A 23180-nucleotide genomic window follows, 5' to 3' on the forward strand; every position below is an offset into this window, starting at 1 on the left:
GTGTTCGTGGGTCGTTGGTTGATGTCCTTTTGGATGGGCAGCGCCATGGTTCATGAGCTGTACACAGCAGCCAGCGGTCTTTACGTCTGCTGGCTGTCCATTCGAGCTGCCACGGTGTTGCTGTCTTGGATGCCACAGGGACGGACAGTCATCATGCTCAAAGTCCACGAGTGGACGCTCATGGTAATGTGGATTTCTGTCCCACCGACTGCAAATATATCATTTCTCAGCTGTTCTGTGGCAAGTTGTATTCTGATTTATGGATTGGGTGTGATGTCCTGATGGGAACAGATCCTTAAGACGGTGGTGGTAGCCCTGCTGTTAGCTGCGGTAATTCCTCTGCTGTTGGGTCTGCTGTTTGAGCTGGTCATTGTTGCTCCTCTCAGAGTGCCACTAGACCAGACGCCTCTCTTCTACCCCTGGCAGGTAGGAACACTTACCTAAGAAAATGTGAATAAATTTCTAAATGGTGAACTAAATTGTTACTTCTTGGATTTAGTTACTGCATTATTTTTATTCTTCTCAACCATTTTATTTTCTTGTTAATGCTGCTTGTGATGTTAAATGAATTGATCTAATCACAGCAACAAATCAACACCTTGTGTCTGTTTTGAGGATGTTGGCATGTCAACATTAGAAGCATTCACGTGATGATATTTTGCGATGGTGTCTTTGTGTCCTGGTTATGTACTGACTCTTTGTGTGACAGGACTGGGCGTTGGGTGTGCTTCATGCTAAAATCATCGCTGCTATAACACTGATGGGCCCTCAATGGTGGCTTAAAACCGTTATTGAGCAGGTCAGTCTTGCATTCTTCAAAGTTGCAGTCAAAATAACGAATAAACACTTAAACAATGCAGATGAGAAATGTGCAAAAATGTCAGTATCATCAAACTGATAAAATCCTGTTTTCCCACACTGGAATGAAGGAACTAATCTCCCTCTCTCCCTCCTTCCTTCCTGCAGGTGTATGCTAACGGCATCAGAAATATTGACCTCCATTTCATTGTGCATAGGCTGGCTGCCCCAGTCATCTGTGTGTTGCTGCTATGTCTCTGTTTGCCCTACACAGTCTCTAAAGGTGTTACACCACTGTTAGGTATGTTGCTTGAAATGTCTCTTTCAGGGATGTATGGATATTCTTGTACCTTAGTGTACACAACAAAGATCACTTTTTAGTGTTTAGAGGACTGATTTCTGGTGTATTTATGTTTCTGGTAAAGTTTTCCTTCTGTAATTGGAATAGGAGATGGCCTAATGGGAGGAAAAAAAAATTATACCCCCTCTCTAAGATTTTAATATCAATTGTGTTGGGAGACTGCAAGATGGTGTGTGTGGTGAGAATCTACTACACAAATGTGTTCAAAGGAAGTGGTTCGTGATGAATAAAGTGTGAAACTCAGTGAATTGAAGAAAGTAAACAGGAGCATTGCATTGAGAATGAGGTGACACAGGAAAAGGCTTATAGTGAGTTATGTCAAGCTGGACACTAAGGAAAGAGAAAAGCATTTGCATCGACTGGCTAGTCAAAGGGAGCAAGCTAGATTGATCAAGCAGCAGGTCAGGATAATTCGGGATGCAGATGGAAAGAGTACAAAGAGAGGGAGACCAAAACCACTGGAGGGTTTATTTAAAAAAAACAAAAAAAAAACACACAATCTTGGAGAGTGAGAGGAACCCTGAAGAATGGAGACTTGTCCTGATTTTTTTTTTTTTTTTTTGTTTGTTTTTCCTCAAGACAGGCTGATGTGCACAACTGTAGTAACTAAAAGAGGAATATAGTTGATAAGCACACTGTGAGGCTAGATGGGAAAGCAATGCTGAAGCATGGTTAACAATTCAGAGTTCAATTCAATTTTATTTATATAGCGCCAAATCACAACAAAGTCGCCTCAAGGCGCTTCATAGATACAGAGACAAACCCAACAATCATATGACCCCCTATGAGCAAGCACTTTGGCACAGTGGGAAGGAAAAACTCCCTTTTAACAGGAAGAAACCTCCGGCAGAACCAGGCTCAGGGAGGGGCGGGCCATCTGCTGCGACCGGTTGGGGTGAGAGAAGGAAACAGGATACAGACATGCTGTGGAAGATGCAGCAGAAAGAGCTTAAGTGTGTGTTTGCTTACTGAGGGGACTGCAGTGGCTCAAGAGTTGGGAGTTCGCCTTGTAATCGGAAGGTTGCCGGTTCGAGCCCCGGCTCGGACAGTCTCGGTCGTTGTGTCCTTGGGCAAGACACTTCACCCGTTGCCTACTGGTGGTGGTCAGAGGGCCCGGTGGCGCCAGTGTCCGAGCAGCCTCGCCTCTGTCAGTGCGCCCCAGGGTGGCTGTGGCTACAATGTAGCTGCCATCACCAGTGTGTGAATGTGTGTGTGAATGGGTGGATGACTGGATATGTAAAGCGCTTTGGGGTCCTTAGGGACTAGTAAAGCGCTATATAAATACAGGCCATTTACCATTTGAAAGTGTTGCTGGAGAAGTACAGAGAAGGTCAGAAGTTGCACTGTGTCTTTGTGCATTCAGAGAAAGCATATGATAAGGTGCCAAGAGAGGAACTGTGGGAGTGCCTCAGGGTGGTGCAGTACATGAGGACAGCAATTCAGTGGTAGATTTGAGGGACTATTTTTGCAGACAACATTGCGATCTGTACTGAGAGTAGGGAACAGGTGGAGGGAGAGAGGTACAAAATGCATAGAAGGTGAAAATGTGAAGGTAGAAGATTTCAGAATAACTGAAGTCAATACAAAGCAATGGACGGTGCAGAACACTGCAGGCAGGGTGGAGAGGGTGCAGACGAATGTGAGGGGTGATTTGTGACAGAAGGATGGCAGGAAGAGTGAAAGGGAGACCTGCTGTAACAGGGGGTGTCAAACTCCAGGCCTCGAGAGCCGGTGTCCTGCAGGTTTTAGATATCACCCTGGGTCAACACACCTGAATCAAATGATTAGTTCATTACCTGGTTTCTGGAGAACTTCAAGACATGTTGAGGAGGTCATTTAGCCATTTAAATCAGATGTGTTGGATCAAGGACACATCTAAAACCTGAAGGACACCGGCCCTTGAGGCCTGTAGTTCCCCCACACCTGTACTAGACAAAGGAATACAAGAAGAACTCATAAGTGTCATAGATGTAGTTAAGGATTCCTCCTTAACTACAGAGGGTTGGTGTGACAGATGAGGATGCTGGGTAGATGGAAGCAGAGTGGGGGCTTCTAAAGGGAATAGCCAAAACCTTTACAGTCAGTCTGTGCAGTACAGATGAACAGGTTTCTTTTTTTATGTTTACATTATGTGGTATTTCTTATAATTCTCTGTAATACAAGAAAATGAACTTATGGCCAAATTGTGTAACTTAGACATAATTATTATTTTATGATTATTAGTAATGAACTGTCATTTTCCCTAGATATAATAGCATTTGAGATAGCAGTGATCCATAAAGTAGACCTATTATACTCATTCTTGGACTCCGCTAGAGTAGCTTTAGATGATTCACAGTTCAAGATGTACTCAGAAGTTAAATAAAGGTCATCAGAGGGACAGCTTTAGTGTAGCCCCTCAGTTCATCCTCTAGTCTAAAATGAGCCCTTCTAACTCTTCTTTCTTTAAGGCCTCTGCCTATAACTTTTGCTGATACTGAAAATTTAGAGCAGACTGAGACTCTGCAACTTTGAGAATGAAAATAAATGTTGTTGGTTGTTGATTAAATTAGAAACTGATCAAAATTCAGGCACAGAGGCCAGGGTACCGGCAGAGCCTCACTAATTTAGACAGGGTGCATTTAAAATCTGCTTTTTATGCAAAGCCTATTAAAAGGTAGCTGTGGTTTAAACAGGGATTTCTGATGTTCACACAGACAACACATGCATTTAAACAACCTGTCAATTAAGAATTCCCAGTCCTCTCCTGGGAATAAACTGTTAGCTGTTCTCTAAGCAGCTGATTGGTTTAGTCTTTCCTCAATGTTTACTCTTGACAAATGTTAAGTGACTTGCTCTCTGGCACTTACCTCACCCTCTCTGTTATAGCCCATCAATTCCTGAAGACGACCCAAACAGCAGCTCCTGTTTCACTGCTTGTTCTCTCTCTCTCTGTATGTAGGAGTACAGCCAGAGATGCAGACACTTGTGGAGAGGAGAATCTATCCGTTCCTGCTCATGGTCTTCATCCTATTGGCCATCCTGTCGTTTCAGATACGACAGTTCAAACGCCTCTACGAACACATCAAAAATGACAAGTGAGTAGTGGTGATACTTTTTTTTTTTTTTTTAAATATATATATATATTTTTTATTTTATTATATACACTGGGGGGGGGGGCTCGGTGTTCTGGTAGGATTCAGAGAAAATCCAGTAGCAGAACCTTGGTGTGGAAACACGATTCCATTTATGTTTGTCAAATATTGACAGGACAAAGGTTTGGTCAGGGTCATGTTTGAATTCATTGATGCGTATTCACGCTCTGATCAGTAAAGCTGATCAGTAATTCTGAAGGAGAGAGTAGGGAGGTGTGAGCGACACAGAAGTTTATTTTCCAAGAAGACAACTTTTAAGGCCTCAGTTACATTGGCTTGGAGACTGGTTACCACTGGTAACCATAGCAACCACTGTTTACTACAGAAAAATGAACATTGGCAAGTGGTCGTGGGACATTGCTTGCTGTCGTTAGATGAAATCGGTCTCACAGGACTGCACATAAAACCTCCCTGTGATCGCTTTTGTTGTGAGCAGATTTCCGCTGTTCTGCATGCCACCTGTCTGCAAACAGTCTTACACGAACCACAAATGGAGGCCGTTGGTCTTCAAGTCAAACCTTTTACTTTAAAGTCGCCATGAAAAAAAATATTTTTATAGTGGTTCATTTTTTTATTTTTTTTTATTTTGCCTAAAATATTTCAACATAAAATTAAACAGTGTAAAATGTCTGCACGGCTTCCAGGGTTGTCCCTACTAGCGTGTTAGTGCAGTTGTAGCTCTGCAGTGGGAATACGAGGAAAGATCTTAGCTAGTCAGTGGTGTGCCCTTCCATGCTGCTCTTTAAATTGTTTGCAAAGCTAACAAATAACCTAACTGTTTCCATCCCTCCTGCAAGGTACCTGGTTGGACAGCGACTGGTGAACTATGAACGTAAGGCGGGCAGGAGCGTGTCCTCCTACAGCACCACCTCATAGACTGAACCGTGCTGTGGGATCGGTGGAGCATACTCACACTAGCCCATCACCAGTAGCCACCATCAACGTATTGTGATGAAACCTCTTTTGTTTTCTTCCTGCTCGGCTGTCTGCTTCAAATGCAGACTGAAACTCGTCAACTGTCCATCCTGGTAAACGTTCATGTCCAACGCAGCTGAAGTTTTCATTTGTATTTCACTTGTTTTTAAAAGGCTTTGTGTTGAAGTCAGATTTTTTTACCTCAGACTGTGCTTCCCTTTGAGTGAATGTTGTAAAGTAGTGTCTGGGTCACTTTGTTTAGACCTGTACATAACCACAACAAGAATCCCTCTCTGTTCCTGTGTGCATCAACAAGTTTTCCTCACCTCCCTTTATCAGAATGAAGTAGTCAGTGATGAGGAGAGACATGAATGACGTAGCAATGTGATTGTATTTTTTTTCTTTTTTTAGTGGTTTTTATTAGATGTGTGCGTTCATATATTTTTAGTCTTGTATATTTCTTGAGTGAGCTGGTAGATGACCCTTTGAGAATTAGAAAAAATGAAAATTGCATTTCTTTATGGCCACACTCGCCAAGGACGGGCTCCTGTGGTTTGTTTGTTTTTGGAGGCATGGGCCTGTAAGTTTGGGCATCAGTCTGGTTTTTAAAATGAAGCAAATTCACCTTCTACAAAGGAGAGGGTCTAAACCTGAGAATAGAAAAGTCACAGCACAGAACAAATGAGTTTTCAGCTCTCTCCATTAAATTTTAAAGGTTTTTCACACCCAAACAGCACGGGAGCACAGCAGGTGGTTGAGCTCATTTCTGCAAATGCCTCCATCGATGAGCAGAGGATAACACACAGGCAAACTGTTTACACTATGGCTGCCACCGGCTGCTTTGCAAGTGACGTGACTGCATTTCTTTATGCTAAATCCCTGGACTGGGCTTTTTTACATTTACAGACCCTACAGTCTGATTGGAAAAGGTTTCAGCAGAGAAAGTGGGACATAACTGGAGGCAAAATGTTCTTCCCAGTTTAATTTGGACTGACTGTTGTTTTTTTGGGTTTTTTTTTTTTTTTAATGTTTGTTTGTTTTTAGTACATCACTCTTAGAGGGACTTAGAGATGACAGAGCTGGCAGTGCTGCTAATCAGCTACTCACACTAACCTGAAAATCAGCTGTATAAAATAAGAAACATGACTAATGAACTGAACTGGAAAACTCAAGCACCCCTCACACAGAGCCAGCTTGTGTCGGTGCTTTATTTACTTCCTGATTTACTTGCTCTGATTAATCATGTAATTGCTGTGACTTGCTAAGCTCAGTCAGGTCAAGACGTAGCACATCAAATCAATTTAGTTACAAGTAACACCCTAATGCTGGCTTCACATTAAACTTTTGTCTATATTTGTAGGGTAGATAGAAATGGGCTCGTTGCGTTGTCTGATGTGTTTCGTGTCTCTACTGAGAGATGGGCGCAGCTTGCCCAACTGACTGTCACTGCAGGACCTGCAAAGCAGGAATTGCTGATGGTGTATCCATAGATTCTTAGGGTTTTGTTTTTTTGGGGTTTTTTTTGCCCCATCACTGCAGTGTCCCTACAATTGTGCTCCTGTTGGTTAGTGTACCGCGGAGTGAGACAATTGGTTAAAGACAGTGTCGTTTGTTTACGGAAAAGTCTTCACAGCACAACTGAGGGTGTAGGGTACCAAATCTTTTAGGTTACTGAGACGAGCTTTGATGGAGCTGAGAGTTTTCTGCATCCCTGATTTAAAATGAGTTAACAAAGTAGTTTTTAGCTTAGCTGCTACTAAATATTATTAGGATTTCCAGGTGTTACTGTTGCATAGTTAACATTAAGTAGAGCAGTTTGTGGTGAAGTAAAAGAGGGGTTTGGGTTTTGTTTGTTTTTGGTTTTTTTTGTTTTGTTTTTTGTTTTTTTGTTTTTTTTTCCCCGGAACATGATAAATATGCTAGCTTCTCTGGCAGAAGAGGAGAGAACAAATGAGCTGAAACTGACCCACATTCACGTCTTCACCTGCTCACAGGTCCTTAAGGTGATTTTCAGAGGGAGAAATGGATTATTCTCTGCACTCTCATGTAAGAAATTCACTGTTAATTGAAAATAAGCCTTGAATAGCAGGAAGCTGGAAGAAGGTGGCTCGTCCTCGATTATGTAACACTAACATTCACCTGTGGTTGTTCTTGTGTCCTGCATACTTAGCATTGGCATGCATGAAATGAGCAGACTGTATCTGTAAACCAGCATAAGTACTGCAAAGAAACTGTCTTAAATAGAAATGAGAAGTTTGAATGACACCTGCATGATGCTGATTTTTGTATCTGTGAAACTAGTTTGCAATTTTACAATTTTAAGGAGTAGTTGAACATTCTTTGATGGGCTGGTTTCATGAGAACATTGATACCACAGTAAAGTCAGAGAGTAGTGAAACTGTTAGCTTTAAGTCAAATTGCAACAGACGCCACCCACTGCACCTGTAGTTAATGACTGATTAATAAATTAATTGTACAATTTTTCAGTTTCACAAACTGGAACAAGTCACAAAAATGACTTTTATGAAAAAGCCAACATGTTCCATGTAATCTCCTTGGATTTTCTTAGATCACTATACGTGTTGACTAAGTGCAGTGACGTCTGAAGATTGTAGGAGGTATTCTCATGTAACATGTGGCCTAAATGTGAAGAATCGTTTCCCCAGAGTCACATTTCACTTTCTACAAATAGCTATACTCACTGTGCATGTGGAAAAGTCATTGTCTGAGATTTGTCCTCCCACTGTCTTACTTGTGTGACCACATGGTTTGCTATGCTGCCCAGCATTTCTCCTTTCACATGACAGAGTTGTGATGTGTCCTATGTGTAGATCCAGAAAGAAAGCAGACAATTGGGTTTTAGAAAAGATTTATTTTCACTGAGTGAAATGAGCTCCGGCTATTTTCTGAATCATTTTTGTTACTAATGAGAACATAAAACAAATTTTATTTTAAGCGACTTGATTTGGTAACTAATTTTTTTATGCAAATGTTTTAATGTTTTGCACCTTGTACCACACTTTGCAATCATTTCAGAATCCACTGTAACACAGTCATGCTAGCTCCATTTATTTTAGCCCCAATGAGACTGAAATGTGTCCGTATCTAACTGGCTGTATACAGTGGCTTTTACTTAAATCATAGGTTTTCCCCAACACACTGAATTATTAGTGTAATGAGTACAAACTGCTTTTCTATCGATTGTGAATGACATCAACTTTAGTGCTACTTTAGCTGTAGTCCTACTGCTGTGTGGAGTGCTCAACTTATATAAATATATGATGCTATAAAGTGACCTTTTTAGTCTTTGAACTGAGCTGGACACTTTGAATTTTAGTGTTGAATTTTTAGAAGAAATAATTTCTATTTTTATATGTGGAAAAAGGCAGTGGCATGTACTGTAACATAAAGATGTATACTTAAAGCTCTGATTGTTGGTTCAGTCATATGAAACATAATAAATGCTTGAAAAGATTCCTCAAGATTGCTGTTTCTTCAAGTTGTGGCCAATGTCTCCTTTAAACAAATGTTTAGTCTGGGACCCAAGCTACATGTGAAGTCCTTAAAGACACTTAACCTCTTTTTCCAATAGGTGTTAAACTTGTCGCACTGCCAACAGGCCCAGACAGGTCGGGATGTGTTTGAGTTCTAGAGATCATAGGGGTCAAGGGGTGAATCTGATACCTAACAGGTGTCTTCACCCGTCGCAGATGGAAGAGTTACTGTACACTTTCTTGGAGAACAGTAGGAGTGATTTCCTGAAGGGTTCTTTATGGCAGTGAGCTCTGCTGCCTCAGTAGTAAAGAGTGGGAGAGATGGGTTGTCCATGATGGAGAGCAGTTTGTTCAGTGACCTCCTGCCCCTCAAAGACTTGAACGCATCCAAATTCTGACCAATGATTGTTTCAGCCTTGGGAAACAGGAGACAGCTGAAGTGCTGTCACTGATCCCGAGGAGCTTCTCATTCAGCAAAAGTGATTGGATGATGTTAAAGGCACTGGAAAAAACAATTAATTTCATTTAGATTTTTTTAGTGCCAACTCACAAGGCACTTTAAATTGCATTTTAAAGACCCTTACAACTATCCAGAGAAAAACCCCAACAATCAGATGAGACTTGGTGACAATGGGAAGGAAAAACCTTTAACAGTTAAAACTTCTGGCAGAACCAGGCCCCACAATCACCTCCTCACTCCTGCTTTTCCTTCTCTCGTGTTGCCTCCAAACACACCTTCACCTCCCCTCTTCCTTTGTCTTTGGCCAACAGTTTCCACCGGCACTCTAGTGATGATCGTTAACCCGAGCCCCAACCGATCTGGTATGGAAATCTCATTCTTCTTCATCCGCATGTTTGGTTTGGCAAAGATTTTATGCCAGATGCCCTCCCTAACACAACCCTCCCCATTTATCTGGGCACTAGGAGTATACAGGCTTGTGGCCTCCCATGTGGTAATGTTATGTTAGAATTCATATTTTGGTACGAAGACTCATTGCTGAAGAAACCCTTGTTCCAATCAGAGGGGTGGCTAAGTCATGTTATATGAGTACCCCTGCACGTTTCATGGTGCTACTTTGTGGAAACATGCAGGTGTTCTAAATATTTATTCACATAAATTTATTTCATAATTAAAACAACATCAATCACATACGTGAGTGTCAGCGGTTCAGAACGGTCTAATTCCAAACTGGAATGATGTCTAAGGAAAAAAAACGGCTACAAAATAGGATATGGGGTTATTTCTGTGCATTAGCACAAAGGTAATTGGATTTGGCAGTCTTAACAGGTAGCCCAAATACAGATTAGGAGCATATGCAGTGGAAACCTGATCTCTGCTGTCAAGCTAAATCTGATTTTCCCAACCTGTTGCTTCATTTTTTTAACAAGCAAAATGGGCTCAACGTTTTCATGCCGATTAAATCATGGAGTAAGCGGCTGTGGTTCAGAAGAGATTAGCACTGTCAAAAAAACCCATTTCCTTTTCTGCTCTATTGTAAAACCTTCAGACTTCAGGCAGAAAACAAGTGTAAGGTTTCTCTGACAGATTTCTACTTTGCATAACAATAATTTCAGACTTGGAGAAAAAAAAAGTATTGTGCTCATTGGAAATTAAAACAGTTAACAGATGGATTTAACAGCTACAGATTAATGTTCCTGTGCCTGATAGAATTTCAGCTGCTTAAAGTTTATCCTAATAATAGCTAATAATGTTACCTGCCTGAGGTACTGTAACCTACTTGGCAAAGATTGGACTACGTGGAATTAATCCCAAGCTGTGTGATACAGATGTCCAGATTGTAACCAAGTATACTGATCTACAAACTGGGAGCAAATAAACAAAATTTAACAAAAGACGTTTCACTGTGTGGTATAATTTTGTGTTTATTCCTTTATTTATCAATTCAATTCAGTTCAATTCAATTTTATTTATACAGCGCTTTATATTGTAAGGTAGAGCGTAATACCCATCCATCCATTCCGCTTATCCTTTTCAGGGTCGCGGGGGGCGCTGGAGCCTATCCCAGCTGTCATAGGGCGAAAGGCGGGGTACACCCTGGACAGGTCGCCAGTCTGTCGCAGGGCTAACACATAGGGACAGACAACCATTCACACTCACATTCACACCTAGTGACAATTTGGATTAATCAATTAACCTATCCCCACAAGCTGCATGTCTTTGCACGGTAGGAGGAAGCCGGAGTACCCGGAGAGAACCCACGCAAACACGGGGAGAACATGCAAACTCCACACAGAAAGACCCCGGCCTGATGGTGGAATTGAGCTCAGGACCTTCTTGCTGTGTGGCAACAGTGCTGCCCCGTAGAGCGTAATACATACAGAGAAAAACCCAACAATTATATGACCCCCTATGAGCAAGCACTTTGGCAACAGGGGAGGAAAAACTCCCTTTTAAAAGGAAGAAACCTCCGGCAGAACCAGGCTCAGGGAGGGGCAGGGCCATCTGCTGCGACTGGTTGGGGAGAAAGAAGGAAGACAGGATATAAGACATGCTGTGGAAGAGATTACTATAAGTGTACAAGAGCTAGCTAAATGGCAATTTTTCAGCCGTTAACTCATTGATATTTCCAGCCACTTACAACTGCCGATAAGAAAAGTTTTGGATTAACAAAATTAAAAAAAAAGTTCACAGCCATACCAAAATGCATGCTAATCAGTATGCTTAGTAAACAGGTGTATCATGTGCAATTTTACCATGCTAACACAGTTAGTAAGATAAGATAAGATAAGATAACCTTTATTAGTCCCACACGTGGGAAATTTGTTTTGTCACAGCAGGAAGTGGACAGTGCAAAAGTTATGAGGCAAAAATTAGAATACAATAGTAGTGAAGGTCAATGTTACTACAACACACTGCATAGAAATATGTGCACAAAATGGTATTGTAGTTATTTAGCATGTTATTTAGCATTCATGTAAAATGATACGGCCATTATGGTGCAAAACCGAAAGTAGCAGTCTCACCAAAATGAGTTCATATTGACTCTTTGGGAGTTTTTTTTAATGTCAGTTGAAATATTAAAGTTGAAAAATCTAGTTAATCAAATCCATTTATTCAAAATCTGATTTTTTAAAATAGAAATGGCTTGGATCACATGACTTACAAAACCAAGCCTATAACTTAACAATCACCTCTAGACGTTTAGATTTTCCTCCTATAATGCTATTTTTGATACACTTTTGTCCTTTGTCAGAGATAATGTATTTATCCAGGGAATGCTGGTATCACAAGGTGATGTGAATAAAGTGTATTGTATCAAACTAGGCTGTAGCTTAGTTGTTGTTGAAGGTGACATTCGTAAACTCTCTTAGGCCTGAGTGATTCCAGTCCTTCCAAAGTGCCCTGTATACAAATGAGATCATGTGGCTGAGAAATCCAATTTAAGCTGGCAGTGTTAAGTGCAGAAGACGTTGAGAGCAGAGGTGGGGGAGATGGCGTCAGCTTGACCAGCTGCACTTGTGACACAAGTATAACATCTGCTACATTTATTTTCCATATGGTTTGTCTTACGTGCTTTCAATAGCCTTTCTTGTGGAAATAAAAGAGTAATGCTTATTTTGTTCTATTAAGAAGAAGCCTAATTGTTAAAATTATTGAGTTTCAACAGTCCTTTCTACTTGTGCTTGTCAGTTTTAGTTTATTGTGTTGAAGCAGAAGACGTTTCTGGGGAGGTGAATGTAACCAAATGGCTAGAGCTAGAGAGAAATCTAATTGGATTACCACGCAGTACTTCAACAGAATCTCTCTCCCGATCCCACTGCTGGCGATCATCAAAGAAAACCCAGTGTTCCCCCGTGAGCAAACACGGGGGAACAACTGCTCAGTTGTGTCAGTTTTGAACCAATACGACCGCGCTGGTTCTTCTGCTTTCAAAAAGACAACTTCAGCTTTAACTTCTAACCGAGACTTGGAAAATTCAAGCTGCATGTTGGATTTCCAGTGCAATGATCATACAATCTGATGAACGGGGCTGGTGGTGCCTTTGCAAAGAGTCACACGGAGAAGCGCAGTGGCTTTCGTGCATTTCATAATTTTCTCTGACTTTTTTTGAAAATGGAAATTTGACAATATCATCAGAGAAAGATTAGGATGCTTTATTCTGCTTTACTCTTTTTTTCATCACTTTAACAGCCCAGAGCAACTGATCATGCACACGATCAAGCCTTTGAGGACACTGTGTTTTGGAGTCTTCGGGAATCCTAACCTCTTTGGCACCAACAAAGACTTATCAGTAGTGATAAAGGATTGTCCTTGTTCGTTTGGGAAATCCAACGCAGCAAAAAACTGATGGAAGTCGGGAAACTGGAAGGATCGAGTTTCCTGGGGGGTAGAAGGAATCATCATATTTCAGAGAGCCAATGGACTCCAAGGTAATTGAGAATTCCTAGACTTCTTCTGGCTCCCACAAGGATTTTCCAAGAGTGTTTTGGACGGAGGAGGATTTAAATGGTGCTAATAACGGAGGAACAAGGTAAAGGTTCAAAGGTTCAAGAGAATGGAGTGGCTGGAGGAGTCAGAATTAGTAAGACTGAGTATAGAACCAATAAAGTGGATATGGATATTCCTGCCATGTCCATCACCAAGGCTGGCAAAGACGACGATGAGAGCGAGGAATCAAGCGAGGCAGATAATGAGGAACTTGAAATCGATTACACTCGAAATTACTGGGAGGATGAGGATGATATCTACCAGGAATTTGAAGAGTTGGACTTTGAGACCTTGCCCGATCGCTCAGACACACAGAGCATTGCCTCAGATGACTCCTTCTATCCCCTCGACAATTCAGTCACCTCTCACATGCGCTACTCGTTTAGCTCTGACAGTCCAGAGCCCATCTCCTTCTTCAAGGCCTGCTGCAACAACAATGCCGTCATTGTCAAGATCATGATCAGACAAGGAGTGACTGAAGAGGAAGTGAAGGAGACGGACAGAAACAGAAGAGTTGGTATCTGTGCATTTATTAGAATAATGTCTTTGACAAAGTCTCACGCACCTTTTTATTCATAAATAATGTTTTTTTATGAAGAAATTAATAGCAGTACAAATGCAAAACTGCGCTGCTGTCTTTCAACGTCATTAGTACAGTTGTGTTCATAAATACCTTTGCTTCTGTACATGTAATGTGTCAGTAGGTCTTACCTTGGTCTCGACTTAACTTTACGAACAATAACAAAACCATATTATGGTAGACTGCTTGATTTAAAAAAAAAAAAGCATCTATTAAAAGTGCCTGGGTGGCTATCAGCACATAGTCTTCAAAAAGACATATAAGAATATGCTTATAAGATATGCGATGAGGTTACGGTCATAATTCAGTTGTATACAGATATGATAGAACTTTGACAAACATTTATGCAAGCACACCATTCACTGTGTCAGATTACACACCTCAAGCAATTTTAAATTTAAATAATTTGAAAGTGCAAAACAAAATATTACACACCTGTGATTTTCTTTTGACACCCTTTATGCCTGCTTTGAGTAAAAGAATGCTATCATCATCCTGCTCTATCACTGATATCTGGTTTTTCTGTCAGGTCAGCTGAGCATGGTCCAGCTCTTAAAACCCAGTAAGACACTGAAGGTCAGATCCTAAAGGAGGTTCAGAGCAGTTGGTTAAGCCTCCAGTGACAGATGGGCCAGTGCAGTTACCGTGTCACAATGCAGCTTGCCAACCTTGCCCAACCTTTTAAAGGCTTACTATAGAAACTGGCCCTACTCATAGCTTATTAAAGCTAATCAAATAACACCTTAATAATGAACAATATTTGAAACAATTTAGTTACTAATGAATTGCTAAAACCATGAAATAACCATGAAATTTATACCTTTTCATTCTTGATAGATGTCTGACTTTTAGTTTAAGTTCTTGCCAATATCTCACCTACAGGTGAGGTGAGGATCTTTTTTTAAACCCGGTTACTGTCTCTTGGTCATTTTTAGACATCCCACTTCCAGTGAATCACTTCCACTTTACACCACAATTACTTCAGTTTCTTTGATTTTCTTTGTTGTTTTAGTGGCCAATGCTCGCGCCCACCTGTGAATTTAGAACAACTAATTCACAAACACATGCTAAATGGTAAGAACCATAGAGGCCGCTATGTTGTTGTTTTCCATATTCAGATGAAAAGGTGGAGTGCTAATTTCACCTGTTTGCTTAGCAAGCTGCACACACATATTGGCTAATTAGTGCAAAGACCCTGCCTAACTACACAGACACAAACTACTACTGCACAAACTACAGTACTAGTAGGCGATTTGACCAGCTGCACTTGTGACACTTATTTTAAGTATAACATCTGCTACATTTATTTTCCATATGGTTTGTCTTACGTGCTTTATTTCTTGTGGAAATAAAAGAGTAATGCTTATTTTGTTCTATTAAGAAGAAACCTAATTGTTAAAATTATTGAGTTTCAATAGTCCTTTCTACTTGTGCCTGTCAGTTTTAGTTTATTGTGTTGAAGTTTATTGTGTTATTTATCACATAATTTTGTGACTTCAGTCAAAGGAGGTGAGGCCCAGCAGGCAGGAATGGTTCCAGTTGCCATTGTTGGCAGCTGGAACCATTTCAGCTGCCAACACTGCTGCCGACTTTAGTCAAAGTCTGAGTCAAAAATCTAACTCTAGTTTCCAGTTGGTTAAAAAAAAATCTCTTTGTGTACCAGGCTGTTACACAAAGGCACATTTACAGCACATTAATGCTTTAAAGTTGGACATTTTATAACATGGTAGTCAATGGGATAGCTCACTTTGAATCCAGCTGCAGTTGACCACTAAAGGAAGCACAGTTCTTGGCGCTTTTGGCACGTTTTTGTTCTTAACAAAGTTAAGAAAGCTGTGTTTTATTGTTAATCTGAAGATAAATTTGAAAGTGAACTTATTTCTGAACATTTCTGCACACTGGGTAGAAGATTCTGTATGTTCTGTTGAGCTGGAACACACAGTGGAGAGTAGTTCTGGATTAATGTGAAGTCCTTAGGGTCGCCTTGATTATGAATGTGTTGTCATGGAAGTGAGCAAGGTGTTGCTATCGAATTGGCTGACATCATCTCTATCAACAGCTTGCTTTTTTACCAAAACTTTTTTTACCAGCCGTTTGAAAAACGATTACCCAATGCCCTTTAGATCTGCTGTCTCTATGGGAAATTCTTCTTGGAATTACAACACTGTGGGGTCAACCCACTAACTGTTTGCACTCTTTGTGAAGCACAAAAGACCAAATTACTGCAAACTGGATGTCATCTTTAATATGTGTTGTGTTGGAAGCAGACTGGCCAGAGACTGCAGCAGAAACCTCAAAACCCATCTCAGTCTTCTTGTGCATTTACCAGCAGCGTGCCCAATTCATAAACTTTGGCATTTTCTAACAAAAGCAAACTGAAAATGTGTGCACACTACAAATGGATAAAGAAAGCAATGACCAGTGGATTTTGTTTTTCTTTGTACAGGTAAGACATATTTACAAGGAAAAATCACTCATTCTGATTCTAGATCCTTAAATTTTTAAATAAAAAATCATGCAAATCTAAACCTCTTTGGGTTTTGTACTGTTAATCAGAGAAAAACAAATTTAAATGAGACCAATAATCAAGGACATGTTTTGTGAATAATCAACACCAAAAATAATAGTTGCAATCTTAATAGTTTAACTTCATGGCACTGCTATTGTCTTAAAGTTGAATAACTGCCATTACTTGCCTTGCAATCAAGTTCTGGTTGAGCAATAAAAGCTTCTTCTAAAGCAAAAACATGTATAATATTTTTTCATTGTTGTACTACACGATTTGGGAAGACTGATGTGCACAAAATGTCTTGTTGTCTTGACTGGACACAAACTACTATTACATGGGGTGTAACAGTACAGCTAACACCCCCCCCCCCCCCCCCCCCCCCCAAACCCATCTCCATAGAGACTGTGTCAGCTCCCAAAAAGACAACAAAACAAACTAAAAACCAGCAACAAACAACTTAAACATAAGCAATTACAAAGAAAGAACAATACAGTATCCACATCTGAACCAAAGAGTAAAACAGTGAAATGTGGATTATTAAATATTAGGTCTCTCTCCTCTGTTAGTACATGACTTAATAATTGATCAACAAATCGATTTACTCTGCCTTACAGAAACCTGGTTGCAGCAGGATGATTATGTGAATCAACACCCCCGAGACATTCTAACTACCAGAAATCTCGAAGCACAGGCCGAGGGGGCGGTGTGGCAGCAATTTTTCACACCAGCCTATTAATTAATGAAAGACCAAGACAGACTTTTAATTCATTTGAAAGCCTGATGCTTAGCCTCGTCCACCCCAGCTGTGAAACTCAGAAACCAGTCTTACTTGTTATCATCTATTGTCCACCTGGGCCTTACACAGAGTTTCTGTCTGATTTCTCAGACTTTATATCTGATTTAGTTCTGAGCTCAGATAAAATAATTATTGTGGGTGATTTTAACATCCATGTAGATGCTAAAAATGACAGCCTCAACATGGCATTTAATCTGTTATTAGACTCAATTGGCTTCTCTCAAAATGTAAAAGAACCCACCCACCACTTTAATCACACTCTAGATCTTGTTTTGACATATGGCATAGAAACTGAACATTTAACAGTGTTTCCTGAAAACCCTCTCCTGTCTGATCATTTCCTGATAACATTTACATTTACAATAATTGATTACACAGCAGTGGAGAGTAGACTTTATCAAAGTAGATGTCTTTCTGAAAGCGCTGTAACTAAGTTTAAGAATATAATCCACCCACTGTTATCATCTTCAATGACCTGTACCAACATAGAGCAGAGCAGCTATCTGAACGCTACCCCAACAGAGGTCGATTATCTTGTTAATAATTTTAACAATAACAATAATTTTACCTCCTCACAGTTTTTCCTTCCCACTGTCGCCAAAGTGCTTGCTCATAGGGGGTCATATGATTGTTGGGTTTTTCTCTTTATCTATGAAGTGCCTTGAGGCAACTTTTGTTGTGATTTGGCGCTATATAAATAAAATTGAATTGAATTGAATTGAATTAATGTATGTTCATTGCATGAATGCACGCACACACAGTATTGACTACACTAACACTAATGTCATCTACAAACTGAACCTGCAGTGTGCCACTTTGCTGACCAGATACACTAAATGATTTAACAGCAATGACCTTTTAAAACAAATGCAAATCTGCTCAAAGCAACTTTGTTTAGAGCAAAAAAAGATTGTCCAGCCCGAAACCTTCACAGTGAGTGTGTTCCCACTCACTGTGACAAAAACAAAACAGAACACCACCTTGTTATTCTCATGTAAGCAGGCAGACCAGTAAGATTTATTTTTTTATGGCAATCACCACATTGCTTTTTGTCCTGGAGGTGAACATTTTTATAGAGCCATAAAAAGAGAATATAACAACAAGCTTCACTGTAAATAAGAATGATTTTGTGTGTGTGTGTGTGTGTGTGTGTGTGTGTGTGTGTGTGTGTGTGTGTGTGTGTGTGTGTGTGTGTGTTTTAGGAGCTGAAATAAATCACAGAAAAAGAAAACGTTGGATGTCAAGGTGTTTTGTTTTTGTGTTTCAGTCTGGCTTGATTGTGGCGTGCTATAACGGCTATGTGGATGTGGTCATCGCTCTTTCTCAATGCCCGTATCTGGATGTTAACTGGCAGGACAACGAGGGGAACACCGCTCTTATAACTGCAGCTCAAGCAGGTAACACACCCCCCCCCCCCCCCCAGGCCTTTGAATCAAATCCCACCACAGTCCATACTTGCACACATGTTTTAAAAACAGAGGTTTTGAAACTGAGTATACTTTTGAAATTTAACAGTCTAATGGTTTAAATTCTTTCTTGTTATTCTTTTACAGAATGTTTCTTGTTATGACAGCTTGCAAATGATTTTTTTTCTTGAAATAATAACAAATATTTCATCTTATATATCTTAAATTGTTCTTGTTTTTCTAAGAACAGTCAAAGTTACTCAGATCATACAATGTTTAGTAAAAATGTGATAACAAGTTTCTTCTATATGTTATTTAAAAAGCTGTGTGGCTGATTTGTATGTTTTAGATACAAAACTCCAACAGTAACATAAACACTCAGATAATGAAGTAAAATATAAAATACATAATGCCGCTTAATGTATGCACATGCTAATATGTTGAGCCGTAAGTTTGGTATGTGTTCCAGTGAAGGCTGGACTCTCTCTGCACTCCAATGTACGCTGCTCCTTTGTGGAAGAGCTACAGAGAGAGCAGTGTGCAGAAACTCACTGAAGCATATAATGATGGATTTAGGCTGATGCTAAAGTTGCAAAGGTGGAGCAGTGCAAGCCAAATGTTTGTTAGTGTTGGAGTTCCTACCTGTCATGCTATATTTCACAATCTGATGCACAGTTGTATGTGTAGCGTAAAGAACTCCAGAATGTAATTTGCATGTTTGCATTTTATTTGCTCGTGTGTGTCTTTAATAAAGTGAAATCAACTGAACTATAGTGATAGAACAATAGAGAGGGACATAAGAGGGAAGTAAAAGTCAAGCAGGCTTCATATGCTACTTAAGTACATCCATCCATCTATTTGCTTCCGCTTATCCTTTTTCAGGGTCGCGGGGGGCGCTGAAGCCTATCCCAGCTGTCAAGCACTGCTTGTTAGGCGTGGTACACCCTGGACAGGTCGCCAGTCTGTCACAGGGCTAACACACAGAGACAGACTACTTAAGTACAGTATAGTGTAAACGTACTTAGTCACATTCCAGCTTCCTCAATTTTTCTGATTTAAGCCAACTCAAATAAACTGAGTTGATCAGCTTTTTAACGAAAAATACTGGTAACTTAATTAAAGGTAATTAATATTTTTAATTAACGCCAATATTAGGTTTATAAGGTATAAGCACATAGATGGTTTCTGATGGATTAATGGTTCTATTTATACTGTTTATTAACTATGTTCTGATACAAGATGAAGCAATCACATCGTGTGTGTGTGCGCGCGCGTGTGTTCCTGTCAAGCTATCTTTGTGAGGCCTGAAATCTGCATTCTACTATACTTGTGAGAACCAACAGTCACTTGTGAGGACACACACACCGGTCCTCAAATTTGAAGGCCTTTTTGAGGCTCAAAATGTGGTTTTGGTGTCAGGGTTACAATTAGGTTATGGTTAGGATTTAGGGTAAGGGTAAATGTAGGGTTAGGCATTCATTTTAATGGTTAGGTTAGGGTAAGGGGCTAGGGAAAGCATTATGTCAATGAAGGTCCTCACTAAGATAGCTGAACGGGCTTGTGTGGTGTGTGTGTGTGTGTGTGTGTGTGTTAGTGGTGGGCTAAGGTAGTGTAGTGAGGTCTTGATGCTAACGGGTGTGTGTGTGTGTGTGTGTGTGTGTGTAAAAGCTCCATGGTAATCACATTCTATATGTCATTGATACATCTTATAGAATGTGATGACATCACAGCTCCAGAGCTGTGTTTTCTCCACAAACACGACTTCAGTTATGTTACAGATTGCTAATGTTGATCTGTAACTGTGATTTTCTTCCAACCTTGCAAATGTTCCATCAACAAATGCAGAAAAACATGCGACTCTGTGAAGCCCAAAGATCCCAGAATACGTTGGAAAGTCTTTCCGATGAAACCTTTTGGTTTAAATTGAAAGACGTGACCACCTACGGCCATCTTAAGATGGAAATTTACACAGTGGGTAACTGGATCCCAAAATTCTGGGAGGATGAAAAATCATCTGTGCCACAGATAGAGCAGATAGTTTTTGAAGAACGTTTCTGGACCATCATGGTAAACGAAGTCCTGTGTGCCCACATCCAACACGAAGCCTTCAAGGTGGCTGATCTGATCAGGAGAGAATGTGAGAGTCGAAAGAAGCCAGCAAGACAAAAGAAGAATGAAAAAACAGCCAAGCTGCGCCAAAGGACAACTTCTTGTCCGTTCTGAAAAATTTTGAAGAGCACGCTCACCTCCAGAAGGAAGCAAATAAAGTGGCTGAGCTGATTAAGAAAAGGGACAATCTTTTGTGCATCCGTGTTGGTATGAAGACTGTAATTAAGTTACGTTTCAAAGCTCATTTTTATTTCTCCATGACATCAACAAGCATCTGAACAGTTTGAAGTGGACAAACTGCAACTTGCAAAGGCCATCACTGTGTATTAGAGGAAATCATCAGGTATCATAAATGTGCTTCAGTTAGCTAATGGACATGACTAAATTCAGTTTCCTTTTTTACTGCAACATCTTCATTTGCAGCTTTCTTGTGTGTCTAAATGAAAAGCATGAGATCAGGTGAATTTATAAACTTGGGTTGTCCAAGTTTATAAATGTGTTGATTCATTATCACAAAAACAAAAGGCAAATTACAAGAAGCTATATTTGGCTTAAACTCTACATAAAGGCACACAAAGTCTGTTTACTTCAGTTCATCACTGTGTAGTCATGCAGTGATGGACTATGTAAATACTCCCTTCCACACATTTTAATTATTATTATTTTTTTAATATGGAGCTCTGTAAACCCTCAAAAGCCAAATATTTAATTGAAATACTAATCGAAGCAGGTGATTACGTACTGAAGGCATGATTGGCATCACGTGCCGCTTTTATTTAAAATGTTTCTTTTAAGTTTGTTTCCAGGGTAACTTGCCAATTTCAGCAGCTTATTCATTGGGAGACCAATCCACGGCCTGGAAGCGTGTTTGGGATGATTGTCACACTGCAAAATGAAGCTGTTGAAAGTCAGATACTTCCCTGATAGTACTGTGCAGTGAAACAAAATCTGACAAGATCCTCACCAGCACTGGCTGAAATGCTCCCATTACACCATCACAGAGCGTCAGACACTCCCTGTTACTCCTCTGTTCACAATGCTGACAATGATTTGAACCCAAATTTTTAAGTTTGACTTCATCTCTCCATAAAACCTGTTGCTGCTGATTTTCAGTCCAAAGAAAAACTCATCAGAAAGACGACAGAACTATTGCTTGAGACCACTTTAAACGTAACAAGAACGTCTGGTTCCTTAGAAGCAAAACAGAAAAAAATGACTTTTGCTCAAGACTTTTGCACAGCTCTATATGGTGGAAGAAAATCTACCGCATAGAAATGAGTCACACCGATTTTAATAGATCCAAATTATGATTTGTGTTGTATAATGGGGTCTGGTGGTTCCCATTGCAAGAATCACCGTTATTTGCTCACATTAATCCGTACCATCATAAGTAATTTCATAGTGATGCAGCCACATGTATCAGACATGGCGCCCTGGCCTCTTATCTGCTAACAATGATGAATGGCTCACTGCAGCCAGTGATGAATAGCTGTAGGCTGCTCTTCATTTTCTGCTTCATTAAAAAAGTATCGATCCTTTTTCACACAAAAATCTTCAGCAGCACCTCAGACGACTCAGGCGACCACCACCACACACTGCACACTGCACCATCACAAAAGTGCTTCCTGACCCTTTACTAAACTCTAGACTAAACTCTAGACTTAGTTTGGGAATCAAGGCAGTAATGAAATTGTGTCCAGCCCAATGCTAAAACTGTATCGCACTCACATCGTTAGCCTTAGCCTGGTTTTGCTCATTTAGGAATGTTGCAGCCGATTGCTCTGGATTTCTAAGAAAATATATTTAAAAAAATTCATAATTACTACATCCTGATCTTAATGCACACTAAACAGTTTTGCTTGATGACTCAGTGCTAACCAATCTGACATGGGTTTTGGCATTATTTGGGGTTTGTAGCACTAGTGTGATTTCATCCTGCAAAAAAAAAAAAAACAAGTGAAAAGGATACGCAAAGTAATGACATTAAAGATGAAAGTGTGTAAGTGTTTTAAAAATAATAAGATCATAACTAAGATTTTTTTAAAATATTTGTAACACAAATGTGATAGACATATTTTTAGATTCTGCATGGCAACACTTTTCAAAGTGCTGTCTCAAATAAACCTGAAAGAAACGATTCAGATGTTAGAATGAGTAGCTTTAGTGTTGTTTTTTTAATTAAAATGCTTTCACATAAAATCATGTTATCAGCTAATGCTAGCAACCCTGGTTAACAAGTTGCATCCATACACTGTATGGGAGCAACACACATAAATAAACGAATAAAATATAATTTTACTCACCAAAACAGGAGCACAAACTTCAACAGCACCACAAAAAGGTCTGATTTAATGACTGGAATTAGCAGAAGTGAGGCCCTGCAGGAGCACCTGCCTGTGTTGGCACACCTGTCATAGCAGTCATGCTGCAAACTTTAAGACCAAACAAAGTCATGAAAGGTGAATTATAAAAAAGATTCAGATTCGGCACATTTGTTATGGAGGAGGAAATTTGCTCTGGACTGAAAGTGATTCAGTGAGATTCAGTGAGAAGCATGAACAGAGACTTTGCCTCCTCCTGTGTGTTATGTTTTACGGAGACGTGGCTCTGTGAGGACATCCCGGACAG

General features: G+C 40.0%; 2 protein-coding genes across 2 annotated transcripts in view; both read left to right on the forward strand.

The window, feature by feature from the left end:
- Positions 1-8682, forward strand: part of LOC102312386 (E3 ubiquitin-protein ligase MARCHF6) — a 24495-nt gene extending 15813 nt beyond the window's left edge. The window contains exons 21-26 of the mRNA XM_014340574.2: positions 2-183; positions 292-426; positions 710-799; positions 967-1099; positions 4101-4236; positions 5091-8682. Of these exons, the coding sequence (XP_014196060.1) occupies positions 2-183; positions 292-426; positions 710-799; positions 967-1099; positions 4101-4236; positions 5091-5169 (755 nt within the window). The 3' untranslated portion in view covers positions 5170-8682. The remainder of the gene's footprint in view (position 1; positions 184-291; positions 427-709; positions 800-966; positions 1100-4100; positions 4237-5090) is intronic.
- A 3703-nt stretch (positions 8683-12385) lies between these two features.
- Positions 12386-23180, forward strand: part of ankrd33bb (ankyrin repeat domain 33Bb) — a 17995-nt gene continuing 7200 nt past the window's right edge. The window contains exons 1-2 of the mRNA XM_005943775.3: positions 12386-13665; positions 18305-18434. Coding sequence (XP_005943837.1) covers positions 13171-13665; positions 18305-18434 — 625 coding nt within the window. The 5' untranslated portion in view covers positions 12386-13170. The remainder of the gene's footprint in view (positions 13666-18304; positions 18435-23180) is intronic.

The sequence above is a fragment of the Haplochromis burtoni genome, unplaced genomic scaffold (genome assembly GCF_018398535.1).
Source record: "Haplochromis burtoni strain Fernald_Lab_line unplaced genomic scaffold, NCSU_Asbu1 Contig_380, whole genome shotgun sequence".
NCBI lineage: Eukaryota > Metazoa > Chordata > Actinopteri > Cichliformes > Cichlidae > Haplochromis > Haplochromis burtoni.